Here is an 18607-nt window from a genome sequence, read left to right as displayed (position 1 = left end):
GGATAAAAATTCTCTATAATGACGCAGATAGTTTAATAAATGACGTTAAGGCTGAAGACATCTACAAAGATATGAAAGAAATGAAGTATTTTGATACCTCTGATTATCCAAGACATGAAAAACAATTTAGAGTACAATAAAAAGTAATTAGTATGTTTAAAGATGAGTTGAATGGAAATATCCTCATGGAATTTGTGGCACTTTTTATACCAAAATGTAATTCATATAAAGTTATGTTACAGTAATATCAAAGAAGGCCAAAGAAGTTAAAATACGTGGAGTAAAAGGATCTACACTTTGAGAATTGCGAAAACGTATTAGAAGATAAAAAATATGTTGTCATACACCAAAATATGATGAGAACGACAAAAAAAAATATACACCGAGACAATGACGGAGAAAGCTCCAACCTTTGCAGATAAGAAAATAGTTACCTTAAAATATGAAATAAGCTTATTAGCATGTGGACATTATATTTGCTAAAAGTATGAAAATTTTCTATTATAAAATACCAATTATGCAGTGTGATGTCACTCTTTAACTCAAAAGAAATTTTAGGATTATTAACAAAGAGGCTTGTAAACGGTAATTCCAAAACCAACAACCAAATTTGCCTGCACTCTCCAGTGGCACGACATGAATGGCAGGCAGACCTACAGAATGAGCACGCAGTAGAAACTATGGGTATATCCTATATATATTTTTCGTGCTGCTGAACACATGTGCGAAAAGGAGGTTTCACGGCATTCATTTCCCGTTACCAAACTGCTTGCAATCAGTTGAATACAAGTTGAAGTAGTGAGCTTGCGCTTGCCAATGGCTCGCTATTGATGTGGAGACTTTCAAATATATTTTTTTTTTTAAACACGAGCAATGACCTTCATAAGAATTATGTAACTTTGGCAGAGAAAACTTACCTCGACAAAACTTTGCCCCGTCTATTCGCGTGCTTAAAGGGATACCGAACCGAAATTTCGAGCCCATAAAACAAAGCTGGACGGATAGTGTAAAAACTTCCACGTCCGGTCTAGAAGACGACAAAACAGCGGACTGAACAAGCAAGGCTCGAGCACCACCAGATGAGCACGAGGCAGCGGGGGAACGAGCCGGCTACAACCGTTTCTGCCTAGCTTCGATGTCCCTTTTCTGACTGTAAATAGTGTACATAAAGTTGCTATCGATTTAAACACCATAACGTCCAGAAGTTCTTCTATATGGTGCCGAAACCCGGGAACGAGACGCAACGAGAGGAACCTGGACGAGGGAACTACCGAATCTTCAGCAACTAACGCAGGACTACTGATACGTTCCATTCAAGCCACGGCTGACGACTACTCATGGATCGTCTGAAACTGAAACGGAAGGCCCTACGAAGCCAACTGACAAGGCTGATACCAGACATCGACGCTGCTCTTCAACGTGATCCGATCATCGAACGGGACATCGAAATCCTCAGGCAACGATTGGGTAGTCTGCATACCCAAATGACCGAAACAGATGTCGCCATCGAGCCTTTCCTGGGGGACGACGCGGAACAAGAATACACCCGGGCATTCGAGTACAACGACCGCGCCGTCACCTACCTGGCTCAGTTGGACTACTCAATCCGGACTCTACAACAACGAACCCCAACCGAAACAACAAACCCTGAAAACAGTGCAAGAATTGGAGAACCGACGAGTACCTTAAAGGTAAAGCTTCCCAAACTGGAGCTTCTCAAGTTTAACGGCCAACAACGACAATGGCAACCGTTTTGGGAGCAATTTCAGCAAGCGGTTCATCACAACGAGGCACTAACAGCTTGCGACAAGTTCAATTACTTGAGAACTTCGTTAACGGGAGAAGCCGCTGCAGCCATCGTCGGACTCCCATCAACGTCCATCTGCTACAAGGATGCAGTAGACATCCTTATTAGCCGATTCGGCAACGAGAAACGGCTCATACAAGATCATATGGAAAAGCTACTTGACCTTAACCCGGTACCTTCTGCACAAGACGTACGTGGACTTCGAGGTCTTTACGATAATGTGCAGGCTCATGTACGTGGACTCAAGTCTCTCGGGGTGAGTGAAGAATCTTACTCTTCGATGCTACATCATCTCCTCGTGAGACTCCTTCCTTCAGAGATAATGCTTCACTATAACAGAGAAGCGATTCGACAGGAAGGGAACGCCCAAGAACAAAATGAGGAAGGAGCGCGAGCGCGAGTTCCTAGAGAACAGCCTGCAGCGTTAACATCGTTACTCCAAGCCTTGAAGGTAGAAATCGAAAGTCGAGAACAAACGTATACTCCTGCGAGATTGGAGCACCCTCTGACAAAAAAGACGAATGCACTGGCAGGAGGTAAAAGGTATCCTGATAAGCAGAACAATTTTAAACCATCATCGTCTGCACTACTTCAACAAACGGATCTCAGAACACCGTGCTTCATTTGCAAATCTAAAGAACACAAGACGGAAGAGTGCACCTCGACAGTTTCACTGGAACAAAAGAAGACGATGCTACAGAAACACGGCAGATGTTTCCGCTGCACCCTTGTGAACCACATGTCTAAGAACTGCCGAAGAAGAATCACATGTAGGCACTGCCGAGGCCGACACGCTTCCACGATGTGCGACCCCAAATTTAAGAACGGCGGACAAAAGAATGTCGCTGGCACAGCTCCGTTACAGCTAAAATCAACGACTGAGACTTCGGACCAAAGGGTAGTGCTGTTACAAACGGCCGAAGCGTGGGCCTCTGGAACCAAAAACAAAGCGATGGCTAGAGTATTGTTTGACGGCGGTAGCCAGAGATCCTTTATAACCGAAAACTTATCTCGGAGACTGGGCTGCAAGGTTGTGGGAAGCGAACGACTTGCAGTAGGGTATTTCGGTGGACATAACCAGGAGAAGAACTTTCGAAGGGTCTTCATTACTCTGCAAAGCAAACACGATGGACATACTTACCACCTTGAGGCTCTTGAAACCAGCATAATTTGCGATCAACGACTGCCACAACCGGATAACAACGTCATACAGGAGCTACGTCAGCTGAATTATGCGATCGCGGTTATCGCTAACGACGAAAATTCCAACCATATTGACATTTTGATCGGCGCTGAACATTATTGGGATTTTGTAACTGGACAAGTCACGAAACTCAACGGCAATATCAAGGCCATCGAGACGTCGCTCGGATGGACTGTGCACGGTCCCATGAGCCTAAGCTCCACAGTGTTACAACACTCCCAAACGGTCGCACTCAGGACGTCAGCGGTAACGCGGAACACCGAAAACATTCTACGAAAATTCTGGGATCTGGAGGCTATAGGAGTCAAGCAAGACGAAAGCGATAGTTCGAACAACTCCGTACTAACGTCCTTCGAAGAAACGATAACGAGCAACGGAGAACGTTACGAGGTATCCCTTCCTTGGAAGCCTTTGGTACACCTACTGAACAATAAGGAAGGTGCTGAAAAACGACTGATGCAGCTCACCAGAAGGCTCGGACGTAATGAAAAGATCTTGTCTGCGTATGACTCAGCCATAAGAAAATATGGAAAAGAGAGTATGGCGGAGAAAGTAGAAAACGAAGACAGTGGCGGTGTCACCTACTACATGCCACATCAAGCAGTAGTCAAGGAAAGTCGAACAACCAAGCTCCGCGTAGTTTTTGATGCTTCGTCGCATGGCCATCGATCAAAGTCCTTAAATGAAAACCTAGAGAGCGGCCCAAATCTGAATGCTGACTTAGTGGGGCTACTTCTAAACTTCAGGACACATAAAATTGCTCTCGTCGCAGATATCGAGAAGGCATTGCTACAGATTTCTATCAACTGCAAGGACAGAGATGCCTTGCGTTTCCTGTGGTTTGAAAGGAAGCCAGAGGCAGACCATCCACTTCCAAAAATCGAAATCTGGAGAATGACGAGAATCCCGTTTGGCACGACGTCGAGTCCCTTTCTCCTAGCAGCAACAGTCCAACATCACCTGAGACTCATGAACCCACAGTACCCTGAAACCACTGAGAAACTTCTGAAATCGATCTACGTTGATGACATATTAACGGGTGCGGACAACGAAGAACAAGCTCTACAGATCTACTCCGAGACGAATGAAATTTTTGAACTCGCCTCAATGAAACTGCACAAATGGTCGTCCAACTCTCCAGAAGTTTTAAAGAAAATCAACGAAGACCAGGGTCAACAGGTGTCGCTAGGAGAGTTGCCAGGTATCGTAAAAGTACTTGGACTCACGTGGACACCAAGCACCGACGTATTGTCATTTACGTCGGACAACGTCGTCAACTTTTCCCGAAACCGAACAGACACCAAGCGAGCCGTATTACAGACAACGGCAAGAATTTACGACCCGCTTGGGATGCTGGTACCCTTCACTATACTTGCAAAACTTTGTTTCCAACGACTCTGGCGTATGAACATCGATTGGGACAGCCCGTTGACCGACGATATACTAGAAGAGTGGAATCGATGGTGTGAAGGACTTCCCCTTCTGGGTCAAGTGGCTGTACCACGGTTTTACAGAAATCAATTGAATGAAACAGCACAAGGAACGGTACTACACATTTTCGCGGATGCCAGCACTGTGGCGTATGGTGCTGTAGCATACCTGTGCACAACGGACATATCAGGTGAAACATGTTCAACCTTTATGTTCTGCAAATCACGAGTGGCTCCACTGAAAAAGGTAACCTTGGCAAGACTAGAGCTTTTGGCTTGCCTCGTGGCTGCGAGAATCTATGATCACATCAGAACTCACTTTCAAGAGAAATTGAAGGATACACATTTTTGGACGGATTCCATGATTGCGTTGTGCTGGCTTCTCGGAGACGCCAACAGATGGAAGCAGTTTGTTCAGAATCGAGTGCGTGAGATCCAAGCTATAACAAACCAAAACTGGAGACACTGTCCTGGAAAGGGCAATCCAGCGGATCTCATCACACGGGGAATATCTGCCGAGCAACTAATTACCAATCAGCTGTGGTGGAAAGGACCCACCTGGATTACAATGAATGAAGCAACGTGGCCCCCGAGGACGATACCAAAGGAAGAATTCCCTTGTGAGTTGGAAGAGAAAAAAGCTGCGAACGTCTTGCAAACTGTAACACCAATTGAACCGGCCATACTAGATGAAAACCACTACAGTTCAATTCAGCGACTTCACCGAACTACAGCCTGGATCCTTAGGTTCACTCGCAAGCTGAGACACAAGAGTGACCGAAAAGGACCGCTGACTACGGATGAAATTCACGAAGCCGAGCTGTATTGGATTCGAAGAGTACAACGGGCATCATTCCAACAAGAAATTAAGTGCACGCAGCGAGCTCAAAAACTACCTATGGAATCAAAACTGAAGGACATGCCTTTGTTCGTCGATCACGAGGGCCTGCTACGCGCTACTGGTCGACTACAACACAGCAACGCATCCTATAGCGAGCGACATCCAATTGTTCTACCAAAAGAACACCGATACTGCCGGCTTATCGTGCTTCAAGAACACCAAAGACTCCTCCACGCCGGAGTGCATGATACTCTTGTACAACTCAGAGAACGCTACTGGATTATCTCTGGTCGACAGTTGGTAAGACGGGTGATCAAAGAATGCGTTGTCTGCCAACGTTACAATTCAAGACCAGCTTCTGAAGTCACCGCACCGTTACCTCTCGATCGCGTAACAAAGGCCAATCCGTTTGAGGTGACTGGGATTGACTTCGCAGGCCCCCTCTTCGTCAAAGGCAAGCCGAACTCACAGAAAGCTTATATAACCTTGTTCACTTGCGCCGTGACCAGAGCGGTACACCTGGAACTCGTAGAAGACATGACCGCAACATCCTTCCTACACGCCTTTCGACGATTTATATCAAGGAGAGGCATCCCACAAATAGTTTATACGGACAATGCCTTAACATTCAAAAGAAGTAAGAAGGAACTGCATAAACTGTGGAACATTATTAGAGACGAAGAAGTCACGAACCAAGTGAGTTCCTTCAAGATTCACTGGAAATTCATCGTCGAACGGGCTCCATGGTGGGGAGGGTTTTACGAACGACTCGTCCGCTCGGTCAAGCTGTCGCTGAAAAAAGCCCTTGGCTGCAGGAGTCTAACCTCCGATGAACTCCACACAGCACTGACAGAAGTAGAGGCTGTTATAAATTCACGACCCCTCACCTACGTCTACAACGACATAGGAGAACCAGAGGCATTGTCGCCAGCCAATTTCCTCACGGGAAAACGACCGACATCTTTCCCCACACTTGGACTTACAGAGGTTACCCACACTTCTGCAGATCAACTTCTTCAAATGTGGAAACACCGCGAAGAGGTTCTGGACAGATTCTGGAAACGGTGGTCAACAGAATACTTACTGGAAACTAGAAATATGCAAAGAACCATCACCTCGAAGACGCACAACATAAAAGTCGGAGACCTTGTCCTAATCAAAGACAACTTACTACCGAGACAGCGATGGCAGATGGGAACGGTTGAAGACGTTTCTATCTAAAGAGACGGAAAAATACGATCTGGTACCATCAGATTACCCGGCAGAGTATTTGTAAAAAGACCCATTCAACTGCTTTTTCCTTTAGAAGTTTCTACCAAGTAAGTGTAAAATGAACAAAGTTCATTTCGGGGGCAGTGTGTAAAAACTTCCACGTCCGGTCTAGAAGACGACAAAACAGCGGACTGAACAAGCAAGGCTCGAGCACCACCAGATGAGCACGAGGCAGCGGGGGAACGAGCCGGCTACAACCGTTTCTGCCTAGCTTCGATGTCCCTTTTCTGACTGTAAATAGTGTACATAAAGTTGCTATCGATTTAAACACCATAACGTCCAGAAGTTCTTCTATAGATAGGCGGGACGCTGTAAAACCCAAAAACATCACTCATACAGCGATATCTCGAACGGATCGTCGTATTTTGGAAAATAAGTGCGCGATTGAATACCGCCAACGAGGCATGCGACGTCACGGTTCCCATTCCCTCTCTTCCTCGATACGTCCCGTTGAGCTGATGAACCGAAGCGAGGAGGAGAGAAGCGAGGCCGATTTCCCTGATTCTCAAATTCTCCCCGAGGACAATGACATGAAAAAACTCGCTGGATCGCGCTCTTCTTTTCCAAAAGTGCGGCCATCCGTTTGAGATATCGATGTACGAATGATGTTTTGGGGTTCGTAGCGTCCGGTTCAACGCTTCTGCCACCTTATTTTACAAAATCCGAATTTCGGTTCAGGATCCCTTTTACAAAATTTGACGCGAATCGGCGACAACGAAACGGAAACGTCCGAGGACCATAAAGGGAAAGACAAAAAGGATGCATAATTACGAAATAAAAATTTAGCCGTAGCACCCACGGGCAGAGGACTCTAGTGGTGCTCTCGGATTGCCCCTCTGCAGACGAGAACTGCAGAGACCACAGTGCAATATCCGGTCAGAGCTTGCAGCCACAAGGTGGTTCATGGCATGAAGCCCCAGAGGCAGCTGCTAGTGGAAGTAAAGGATTCCAAGTTGAATAGCAAGCATGAATTCATTGGCTTGTGCTTTTATGAATCAATGATATTTCAATGCAGCACTATATTGCCAAATTAACCTTGGCGGCCAGCACTGAAAACCCAAAGAATTTTTTTCAATATCTCAGCTTAAAGCTTACCTCGGCGGATGCTTCAATCCATCGTTGCGAAATCAGTGCAAAAACCAAGCCATGTAGCCTTGTAGTTGGACGCCACGTTACCTCGAGCTTATAGTTAGGTGTGACGCTGTTTTTGTTACAATAACTTGTAGCGCCAAGAGTAGTCCAGCTTAAAGAGAAACGAAGGATTGACGTTTCTGAGTGGGGCCCTGGCCTAGTCTTGAGCTGCATGTCGAGGTAGACACTCAGGCTCTTCAGCCGGGATGATTGCTGCTTTTCGCACCATTACAAGCTTGTGCCGAGCAATTAATCGAGCTGGGTACATGACCTCGAGAATGCCATTATTTTACAAGCAACTGTATGAATGTTATAAATGACTTTGACTAGCTGAGAGACTCCATCTCAGCGACTAATGACTTGAAATACCTACTTGAATGCTGATACAGTGATGTCTCCTTAATATGAACACCTGCGTCTCACCCCCCCCCCCCCCCAAAAAAAAAAATCGTCCATAATGTCTGTTGTCCATATTAACGAGACAAAGATGCATGCATTTTCCCAGTTTGTCCTCGAAAATGGTGACCATATATTGGGGTATTCATATTAACAGGATCTGTAACGATGAGACATGACTGTATACCAATTAAATACAAAAGAATTACCTGGAAGGCATTCTATATTCAACAGGCTGAATCGACTGCCCATTCAGTCGAAGAAATCGATGAGTAAAAGGACAATACGAACAGAAGTATGTGTTAGTATTTTTTTTGTACCACTCAAAAGAGGGCCATTTGAAGGCTATAGGTACGCAAGCTACTTGATTCTGAAAGTGCCTCAGCTGCACAAATGCGTACGCAGTAAAGCTACTCGCCAAGCCTACCCTCCCGAGCTCTGCCCACGTTAAGCTGAGGTACAGTATAGACGTTACACGCTCACTGCAAGAGTGAAAATGGCAGAGAAAAGTCGTAGTTGTTTTACCTCTAGCACACGTAATCCCTTCGATTACGTATGGGCCTTTCGTGAGCCTGGAGCGTGCACATGTAGCCAAAGCAGGGTCAGAAGTACAAGTGCGTGCTTGAGGCCGGGCATTCGGAAGAGATGCCGGGCATTCGGAAGAGACGCCGAGCCATTCCCTTCTTGTCATTAACTATACTACGTGTTTGTAGTATGAAATATTTAAGTGCAGAGAAAAGTGTTGCAAATGTGCTGTCCACCTTTCATCATAATATAGAATTCTGATAATGGAAACGACAGTATATATGTACTTTCAATTACCATTTTGCAGATAAGTGTTCCTTCCTATCGGGCCATGTACACATTGGAGTGGGCAAGTGGGTTCAAGACAGAGAGGCTAGAAAACAAAGCGGTCACAAGGCTTGCCTGGCCGTTTCGACCATGCGGGTACATTCGTCGCGGTACTAGGCCTTCTAGCTAAAATTCTTCAAAATAAACAAATCTCGTTCACGCCCGAGGTAGACCACAGAGTCGTGATTCCCCCCGCCTCCATCGTGCAACCCTTCCCAAACTGAGGTACAACCTGGGAACGAACTCTGTGCTGCGGCACGAGTCCATGCAGCTCGCTTCAGAGGACAAACACTATTATAGGGTAGAGGTCGACAACCAACGAAGGACACGCGAAAACAATTAATCAAATAAAAAAATGCATAGCCTTCAATAGACAGTGATTGGCTCACGAAGTGACGACACCATGGTTGTTGTTCTTGACTTTTCCCCTGCATGCGATCAAAAGTGACCTTCGTTTTTCTCCGATTTACTTCTGTCTGTCACCTGATAACATTTCGAAGAGGCTGAACGCACTGGTTTAAGAAAAATCTCGAGGTACACCTAAGCATTCCTTATGAGTTGTGAACGCGAAAGCATGCAAGCCGCTCGTCTGCTCCCTTTTTCGTCTGCTGCGTATTTTTCGTCGCCGATCAGCGCGTGCGCTTCCCTGGGCACGGTGACCTTGGACGCTCCGTGCCCAGGGGAGCAACGCCACTCTGATGGAAACGAAGCGCCATGGGGTGAGCCGTCGGGGAAACTGACGAGCGCAGCGGCCAATGGGAGCCCCGTCGACGCACGCAAGCCAATGGAACCAAAGGATCGGGTAAACTATGCGCCGTTTTCGCGCTTCAAACTAACGTCAGCTCGCTCCATGAGACAGTTAATGCTCTGGCATTAAAACTTGCCTGAGGAATAAAACGTCCTTCTCCAGGTTAGGCAAGCGAGGCTCTTGCGCAGTATGTATAAGATGGCAGATCGGTTTTGGCATAGCTTTTGGTAACACGGGCTCTCAAACCTAGCTATACTCGGCGTCGACTATTTTGTGCTGCATTGTCAAGGCTAGAGTGGCTCCCACAGTGCTTCAGCCCCGCATTGTTGCGAGAGCCGTTGGTTAAGTGTTGGGTGTTTGCAGACAAGTTCGACCGACCATGTCCAGTGACCATTTTCAAATTTTACGAAAAAAAATATTTTGTAGACTCAATGCTTATCAAAACAAAAAAGAAGCTTGTTTTGCAAAAAAAAAAAAAAATGTTAGTTTTCGCGGAAAAAAAATTGAAGCACATTCTCAGAGCGAAGCGCTTCCTGCGAATTGCGCGAAGTCGGTATTTTGGGCACCTCTCCCAAAAAATGGGTCATGGCCACAGATTCAGAAATAATGACTAGTAAACTATGTATAAAGGAGCATTGACTCAAAATATTTATCATTAAGTATCGACGTTGTTAATTTCCATAAAAAATCGCAAACATGGTACAATCCGCAAAAATACTTACAATTTATTAATTTTTTTCTCCGCATCTGTACACACCAGAACTTTCAAACTTTGCTACCATGTTATCCTGCATCTTGTCAATATTGGTGCTAAATATGGTTGACCTCGGAAGCGAAATACATTTATGATAAACGCTTAAATTGGGTCATTTTAATAATTACGATTTACTTGAAACTCAATTTAAAGAAAAAGGCTATTTTCAATTTTTTTTAAACTCTCCCACATTAAGGCCAATGGTAGGTACTAACAGAATCTGCAAAAACATACTGCATTACGTTCCTGTCTTTTAAGTTATGAAGCTATAAATATGACCAAATTGAGGCTACCGCAGCACCGTGAATGAAATCTGTAGATACCCATAGATGAATAATTCATTAATCTTACAAAGTGTAATAATGTTCGAGGGTGGTCAAAAAGAAACAAACTGACGGCACACAGGCGGACGGTAGTTTTAAAGTGAAAATTCAATGTGCGTTTATGTATAAGAGTCGCAGAAAATCCGCGCTGTCCGGAGCGATCAAGAGGCACTCTCATGTCGCATGCTTCGCAGGGCCTGTTTTCGAAAGCCGGCATGTAAGATTTCTGTGTACGCCACATAAAGAAAACGACCGAAGCGGCTCCGCTTAACACATGTTTATCGCAGACGTCGAGGCATCCTAGCGCGCTCCACCTGGATCTCTGGCGCGCGTAGGTGTAAATAGCGGGGCGCGCTGACCGTGCCCGAGGTTCAGGTTTCTACCCTCCGTGCGCAGTCGCCTTCAGTCGGATAATAAAAACCAGAGCCGTTTCACACCACGTAGTTGGATTGCGTTTTTGAAAAGGTACCCACTTCAGGGTACCCGGTGTGTAAAATTGTTATTATAATTCTTTGTCATCAGATTTTTATGATGTTTGTTGTAGCCGCTTTGCACGACACTACTCACAGACGCTGGTGGAAGCGAGTCTCATTTCCAAAGTGGCTTCTTTGTTGACGCTCCCGTTCTTGATACCAGCACTTCGTGCCGCTGTGGGTCGACGCGTGCGCACTGCCAGAAGTGCCAGGATTGAATTCCAGGCACGGGCCGAACGGAATCCCAGTCTCACGTTTTCATTCTCCTGCACATCTGCACGTTAGGCCTTGCAAGGTGAATTAGTGGAACATTCGGTCGTTTTGTCTTTAGGAAATCCACCATATCTGACGCACACTTAATAGCGGCCTTTGTTGCAGGTTCGGGTCAGCTGGTTGGATACCGATTGCAACGCTGAACACGGCTTACATTATGCCTAACTGCTGGAGAGTTAGGAATACTCATCGTGGTCCACTCAGACACAAAGCAGATAGAAGCATCGGCCGAGACCACAGTGAAAGCCCAGTGTGACATCTTTGGTCGATTTGGACAGCCAATGGCACTTGTGTTGGGCAACGGACGCAGATTAATAGTGCTGTTTTCAAACAGTTTTTACGACGGTCATGTGCAGCACCTTACCACCACTTTGTAGCACCCGCAGTTCATCGGGTTAGCCAAGCCTGTCAAGTCAAGGGGGGCATTTATGAGGTTCAGCCTTGCAGTCTTGGAACCAGGCTTACAAGCACTTCCCCAGTGTTGTTAAAGTTCCGCTGCTGGAGAACCTCAGCGAAAGAAAGGAATTAATTCTCTGAACTGTTCTTTGGCTACCGCATCTGATCCCAGACTGATTTTAGTCTAAATGCATATGGACTTGTCCCCGAACGAGGGAGGCAACCATCCTTTTGGTGCGAGACAGATTGTGTGGGCGCGCAGTTTCGGCCTATGCTAGATTTCTGAAATTGTCTGCTTACTTGATGGAATACGAATGACAACGGTAGGCACCCCAAGAGAATAGCACCGACAGCATGCGGATTAGCCCTCGACACGGCTTCCGTACAAGTGAACTGACCTGCCTGTAGTAATTTTTTGATGGAGAGGCAATAACGTTGGCTCGGTGGTTCAATGATCAGTCTGCTCCTTGGTAGCAGGAGACATTCAAAAAGGGTCGATAAAGCGGCCAGGTGATGGGGCACCCTGACGGGAGATGAGTAGCACCGACGGATTCTGGCGAGCGCTTAAAATCAGCCATCTAGTCGGCACGATGCATTTCTGGATATTTTCCCATGACGTCGCGCTCGCAAGGTCACGGGCCATACATGGCCAAGGGTACAGTAATTACGATGGTCGTCACTAGGTGGCACCAGCTTTACCGTCAGCTCGTCACAATCCTGCCAAGTGGGACTACCCGAGTTACGGTGCACTAGACCAGAGAGGTGCGCCAAGCGCCGCTCGCTCCCGCAAGCCTCCATCGGAAACGCCGCACCGTGGCTAGCTCCTGATGGGCCCATGACATAAGGCATTCCAACGAAGCTCGGCCCCCAATTACCGGGTGGTATTGCGAAATCATTTTATTTGTCTTAAAATTGCTTTTCTTGCGTTTACCGACGAAAGACTGCTGTTCGTGAGCTGCTGTCACGAAGGAGACCACGCCTACACAAAGAAATACGCGCTAAAACTTCGCCAAGGCAGAATATGTTGCCTAAGAACCCTACGCTATTCGGATTGCTATGTAATAAGGATCTTGGTCATGGAATTCGGTATGCTTGAAGCTGTTTTAAAGAATAAGGAATATATGAGGAATTTAGCATATGTTTAGTTTTGTTACAAACTATGGCTTTGCTGCATGCGACCGTAAATACTCTTATTGACAGCCCTGTAGGTATACTGTACACAAAAAGATTTCATACCGTACAACTAAATATCTTTCAGAAAAAGAAAAAAAAACTAAAACTAAATTTGTGCAAAATTGCGTTTTGCCGTGTAAAGAGCCGTCAATTCTGCCTTGAGGTGGCCAGAAATACGTAACATGGTTACTTCTACAAAAGAGTTTATTTCCTTTTATTCTTGAAGTGTTAATTTAAATAATTTTGTTCTAAAGAGGAAAAAAAACATTTTTAAGTTGAGCTTTCGCACCGCAACCTGGCGTCGTTCCTTGCGCCTCTTCTCTGCACAGCACGCCACCGTCGAGCCCGGCAAAGCGTGCGGCGGTGTCACGGTGGGCGCAAGCAGCTAGAATGCAGGACCTGCTGCTTGAGGCGGATGCTGGTACTACGAACGGGGGGCCCGCCTTCCGAAATTCCAACCAGCTACTTTTGGGTACCCCCTCATATATTTTTTCATTGCTAAAACTGGTTCTATGGCCCAGTATCTGGCTTGGTGTAATTCATATTCCTTTTTGTGTCATACATATTTTCTTATTCTTTGTTTTTTTAGAATGGTGAAATGACTGCAGTGTTGCATGTTTTAATATGTTTATAATGCATACATAACATTGTTTTTTTGGTTAAATGTTGTCCATTTTCATGTAAATTTATTGGTTTGTTTCATATTCATACTTGCCAAAAAGAAGGCTGCAAGGTTGTTTCCGGCTTCAGAAAGTATTATTACTATATTATTATAGTTTGATAGTCCAGTGCTGGAAAAAAAAAACTCTTTTCAGGTTTTCATTTCCGCAATATTTCAAAAGTACCTATAAGGTTGTTTTGAAGTTTTAATTGTTTTCAAAGAAAATATTTCATCATAAAAATGTGTATCAGGTTTGAAAAATAAAAGAAATCAAACAATTGCCAACTGAGCACTTTGTCTTCATTATAGCCACTTTATATATATATCCACAGTATAGTTCTGGTTGTAATGGCCTAATGTTTTGAGCTTAATACACTGTATATATAAAGTGTCCCCATGATTGGAAAGTGCCAACCTTTTGTTGTCAGCAAAAAACAAAGATTTCAAATAATTTGATAGGGGATTATATATATTCTTCAAATGTAACACGTGAAAAAAAAATTGGTTATGCTAGTTTTGTTTATATGTATAAGTGTACCCCAATACTTTTTTGTTTTGCATAAGTTTAATTTAGGGCTCTTTAAACTGGGGCGAGTAGGACAACTCATCGGTCACTCGAACAACACGGGAAAATGTGCCGACAGCGTTTGCCCGCTACAATTAAGTCACCTATTCTCAAGCACTAAATTTAGGAGGAAAAGAACGAAATGAACAACACAAGACAAAAGAATTATGATACCTTTAGCCGATTACTGACTAAAAATCCGGATATTGTAACTTTTGCTGCTACTAAACGCCCGGAACGAGCATGGGGCAACATGGTTTGAGTAAGCAAATCACTGCATGAGTCTGAAACTGAAACTGATTAGAAGCATGCTGTCTGGTGTTACTTTTAGATTACTTTCATGTCATATGTTGCCCTTCGAAGCGCTAGATTAAGAGAGGTGTCTAGCCTTGCAATTTAAATACACAGATAACTTGTATACTAATATTACTAGTAAATACTCCTTGTATTCATCTAGTAAACAGGGCACTCACTTGAATAATCCTTGTCAGAGTATGGTAGGGCATATATACGAATCGGGTCGGTAGGGTTGACGGAGTAGAGAGTCGCGGAGGTGATGTGTTTCAGTTGGTGTGTGTGTTGTGTGTGTGTTGGAGTATAAGTAGTTGTTCCGTGAAATCTAAAATAAAAAAGGCATATTTTATTATTCTTAGCGTCATCTAGCGGTTAATACTACACTTCATAGGTGGCGCAAGCTGCCGCTTGATTCAAAAGATAAGTGTTGAGCAGTCCTGTAGCTATTGATTTACAAACAGCTGGCCTGTGGTTCACTGACCTCACTTCGTCCCGGCCTCTCAGTTCTTTAACAATCGTAATAAGTGTGCACACACCCACCTAAATGCTCGTTCTGTGCTGATGAGCTGCGAAGTCCATGCACACACGCACGAGCAGATAACCACGTCGGTAGAGTTAGGCACAGACGAAAAGAGATTGAAAAAAAATAGCGGTAGCGTTGGAGCGAGTTGAACGCCTCTCGTCGGTGTCGACGAGGGTGCCCAGCGATTCATCGCCGCATCATGCCCATTACACGCTTAACGATTTCTTGTTGAGCTCTGTGCGCGTGCGGTAAAAATACAGTCAATCTAGCGAAATGCCGTCGAGGGCAATCGAGGCGATTCCGGTACATACACTGATTTCCTTACAGGATAAACGTACGGTACAAGTGTCTGGGAACGGATTTTAGAGTGTCTGATGGCGCTTGGAAGACGTTCCCTGTTGGAAAATCTCGAAGATGGAAAGACGACGGAAAAGGCTCATACAAGCATAACCGTAATATGGGACATCCTATACAAGCGAAAAAGGCGGCTCCAGTATAGTGGAATAAGGCGGAACGATACAGGTGGGCGGAACCATACAAGCGTGTCGTATTATGGGACATCCTATACCAGCGTAGTGGATATAGGCGGAACCATGTAGGCGGACGGAACCATACATGCATAACGTAATATGGGACATCCTATACCAGCAAAAAGGCGATACCAGCATGGTGGAGCCATATGGCTCCAGCGTGTTGGTTTCGCCTTTTCACTGTTGTACAGGGCGATTTAGTTTCAAGCTTTACATATATGTTTAGAAAGGTCGTGAAAGCTATATTAATGCGGTTTGTGCAGGCGAGTTATACGGCCAGGCGTACGTAGTATAGGGACCTAGTCGTAACGATCAGTCAGATAATTAAATACAATTTGTTAATCAACTTTTTAATTAGTGAAAATGAAAATATGGTTTCAATTAGAAACTTGCTGAGTCATTGAAAACCACAAAATCAAGTTTTTTTTAGAAGGATATAATTCAGGGGTAGCGTTTTATGCATTCTGTAAAAAGCTTTATTTGGACGAGTTTCTAGGTTTCAGTTTCTTATCAGAGCTCATCTCTGCGCCCACGGTCCTGTTCCCCAGGGGCATAGACACGCAACACACATGCGCCTTGCTTCCCTTCATCCTACGAGGGAGGCGAGGGGGCGGCTTCGCACTGCGGTCACCGGGCAGCTGGACCGCAGGTGCAAAGATGCGCTCTGGTAAGAAACCGAAGTCTGGAAATGCGTCCAAATTGACCATTTTTTTATAACGCCATATAATGCTACTCGTCTATCTTTACAAAGAAAATTGATTTAGTGTGTTTTGATGATGCTTAGCAGGTTTCTAATTGGAACCATGGGTCTATTTTCACTGATTAAAAATTTCACGAACTTACTATACTTAGAGAGAGGCTGAAGCAGTTTTGTATTTGAGAAAACACTTTTAAATCTTCTTCATTCGACCTCGAGAATCTCAAATATCAAAATTATTTGCTAATTTAATTAATCAAGGCTGCATAGTCATTTTTAAAGCGCTGTGAAAGCACCTCCCTAGAGAGCGACGTCACAACAGCAGCTTTCAAAATCTTTGTTCACGCATCTTCAGCGCCTATCAAAGCTATGCACGCACGTGCTATTTTTTAAAAGGGCAGAAAAATGTGTCACGACTGGTGCCAGTGCCGGAGAATATACCTAGAAAACTTGCGATTGGACGCGCGGCCCTTAAGCGACACACGCTTGGCGGCCGAAAGGTCATCTTACGATGTCACTGTTGGTGGGATGTTTTTTGTGTTTTCTCACGTTTAGTTATATCTTTGAGGAAAACGAACGGGATATTCAGATTCGCGGGATAAAACTACGCTAGAATGAACCTCCATCTAGTTTTCTGAAAGAAGTCTGGCATATCTCTGTAATAAGCCGACGGATCATTACAAATTAGCCTTTTATACTATGCCGCCCTGGCCATATAACTCACGTGCACAGACCGTGTAAATGTAGCTTTTACGGCTTTTTTTAAAAAAAATCTGTAAAACATAGAAAAAAAACTCTGTAGAATGTCCCCCAATACGATACGATTGTATGGTTCCTTCCCCGCTTGCATTGTTCAAGAAAGACTTGTGGACATCCAGCGTTTCATTGGAATGCTGGATGTCAGCGAGTCTCTACATCAGTGAGTGGTTTCAAACAAGCATGGTGTTTGCACACCAGTAAGCTCTTATCCGAGGCTCACCAGGACCACTAAGAGCAGAGGCGAAATGTCGTGACCTGGTAAATTTGGTTGCAGGTATTTATTTTTACAAGAACTGCATGCAGCAAAGCTTAACTTTGCTTAAAAGAAGATTATTAAAAATTCAATACTGAACAATGGTGTCCCTTGAGCTGTCAGACCAAACTCCCACTCTTGTCACTCAGGAGTTCCTAACTTGTGCGTAGAGGATCAGCACAACCCAGATTTGTGCTGTGAGCGCACCTGCAATATAAAAGTTGAATAAACATGAGATGAAATATGAGACGTTTACAATTCTCTGTAACGTGAAATTAGAGCACAGATCTTGAAGAGGAGGATGGGAAGGTATGCCCCTCCTCCCCCTCCCCTCCTCCTCTTCTGCTCCCTCCCATTTAGCAGGAAACTTCCCTGAATTTAGCGGGAAAATTTCCCCACTAAATTTAGCTGGTTAAGTTTCCCACTAAATTTAGCGCAGAAATTGATGTCACATGACCTCAACACAAATGCAGTTTTTCCGCTAAAAGTAGCGGGGAAAATGACGTCGCATGACCGTGTCACGTCATCCATAAAAAAATTCAGTTTCTCAGCTAGACTTAGCGGAAATATTAACGTCACATGACCACAACGTTAATTCAATTTCCTGCCAAGTTTAGTTGGGTGGTTACGCCGACAGCGACGCCGCGAAACGCGGAAACGGGTGCTAAGAGCTGCGCTAAAAACTAAATGCATCAGGTGAAATAAAGTGACCATTAGAGATACTGTAAGAAAAAGAAGAGAATCTAAGATACCGTTCTCAGATCCTTCCTTTTGTCCGTTCTCAAATGTTTTGATTTCAAGAAATGTTTATCTCTTTATTCATACCCAGGGAACCCCTCCCAGTTTCAGCATGAATGCAATAAATCAATGCAGACTAGACCTTGTAAACTATAATCCACATGAAAATTAATGTTTGCCACATAGTCATGTATGAGTCAGCGGCTCAGATCTCTAAATACATTTGTATTGAGGAACATTCTTGAATAAAACTACTGGGCTTCGAATTCAACAGTTTGTACTTCCATAAGGAACACTGTATGGCACTGATTTTTTTTTTGTGACACATCAGAAACAGCACAGCACTGCCATCCTCGCATACCTAACAAGAATTTGTATTTTTTTTTTAGCATGGCATGTGCTATTCTAATGCCCATACAGCATCCTTTAACAAAATTTCCTTTGTAGAGCTTTTTATTGGTTCTTATTTAGCTCGCACGACAGATTCGGTACCTTGAATTCTCACTCGGCATCA

At 44.5% G+C, this 18607-nt stretch overlaps 1 protein-coding gene across 1 annotated transcript in view; it reads left to right on the top strand.

Annotated features, from left to right (window-relative positions):
• The first annotated feature begins 1337 nt into the window (after positions 1–1337).
• Positions 1338–18607, top strand: part of LOC120843252 — a 175998-nt gene continuing 158728 nt past the window's right edge. Inside the window, exon 1 of the mRNA XM_042286809.1 lies at positions 1338–3484. Within this exon, the coding sequence (XP_042142743.1) occupies positions 1338–3484 (2147 nt within the window). The remainder of the gene's footprint in view (positions 3485–18607) is intronic.

Source organism: Ixodes scapularis, unplaced genomic scaffold (genome assembly GCF_016920785.2).
Source record: "Ixodes scapularis isolate PalLabHiFi unplaced genomic scaffold, ASM1692078v2 PGA_scaffold8__174_contigs__length_109621045, whole genome shotgun sequence".
Lineage (NCBI taxonomy): Eukaryota > Metazoa > Arthropoda > Arachnida > Ixodida > Ixodidae > Ixodes > Ixodes scapularis.
Note: the sequence above shows the minus strand (reverse complement) of the source record. Positions and strands in the feature narration are given on the sequence as shown.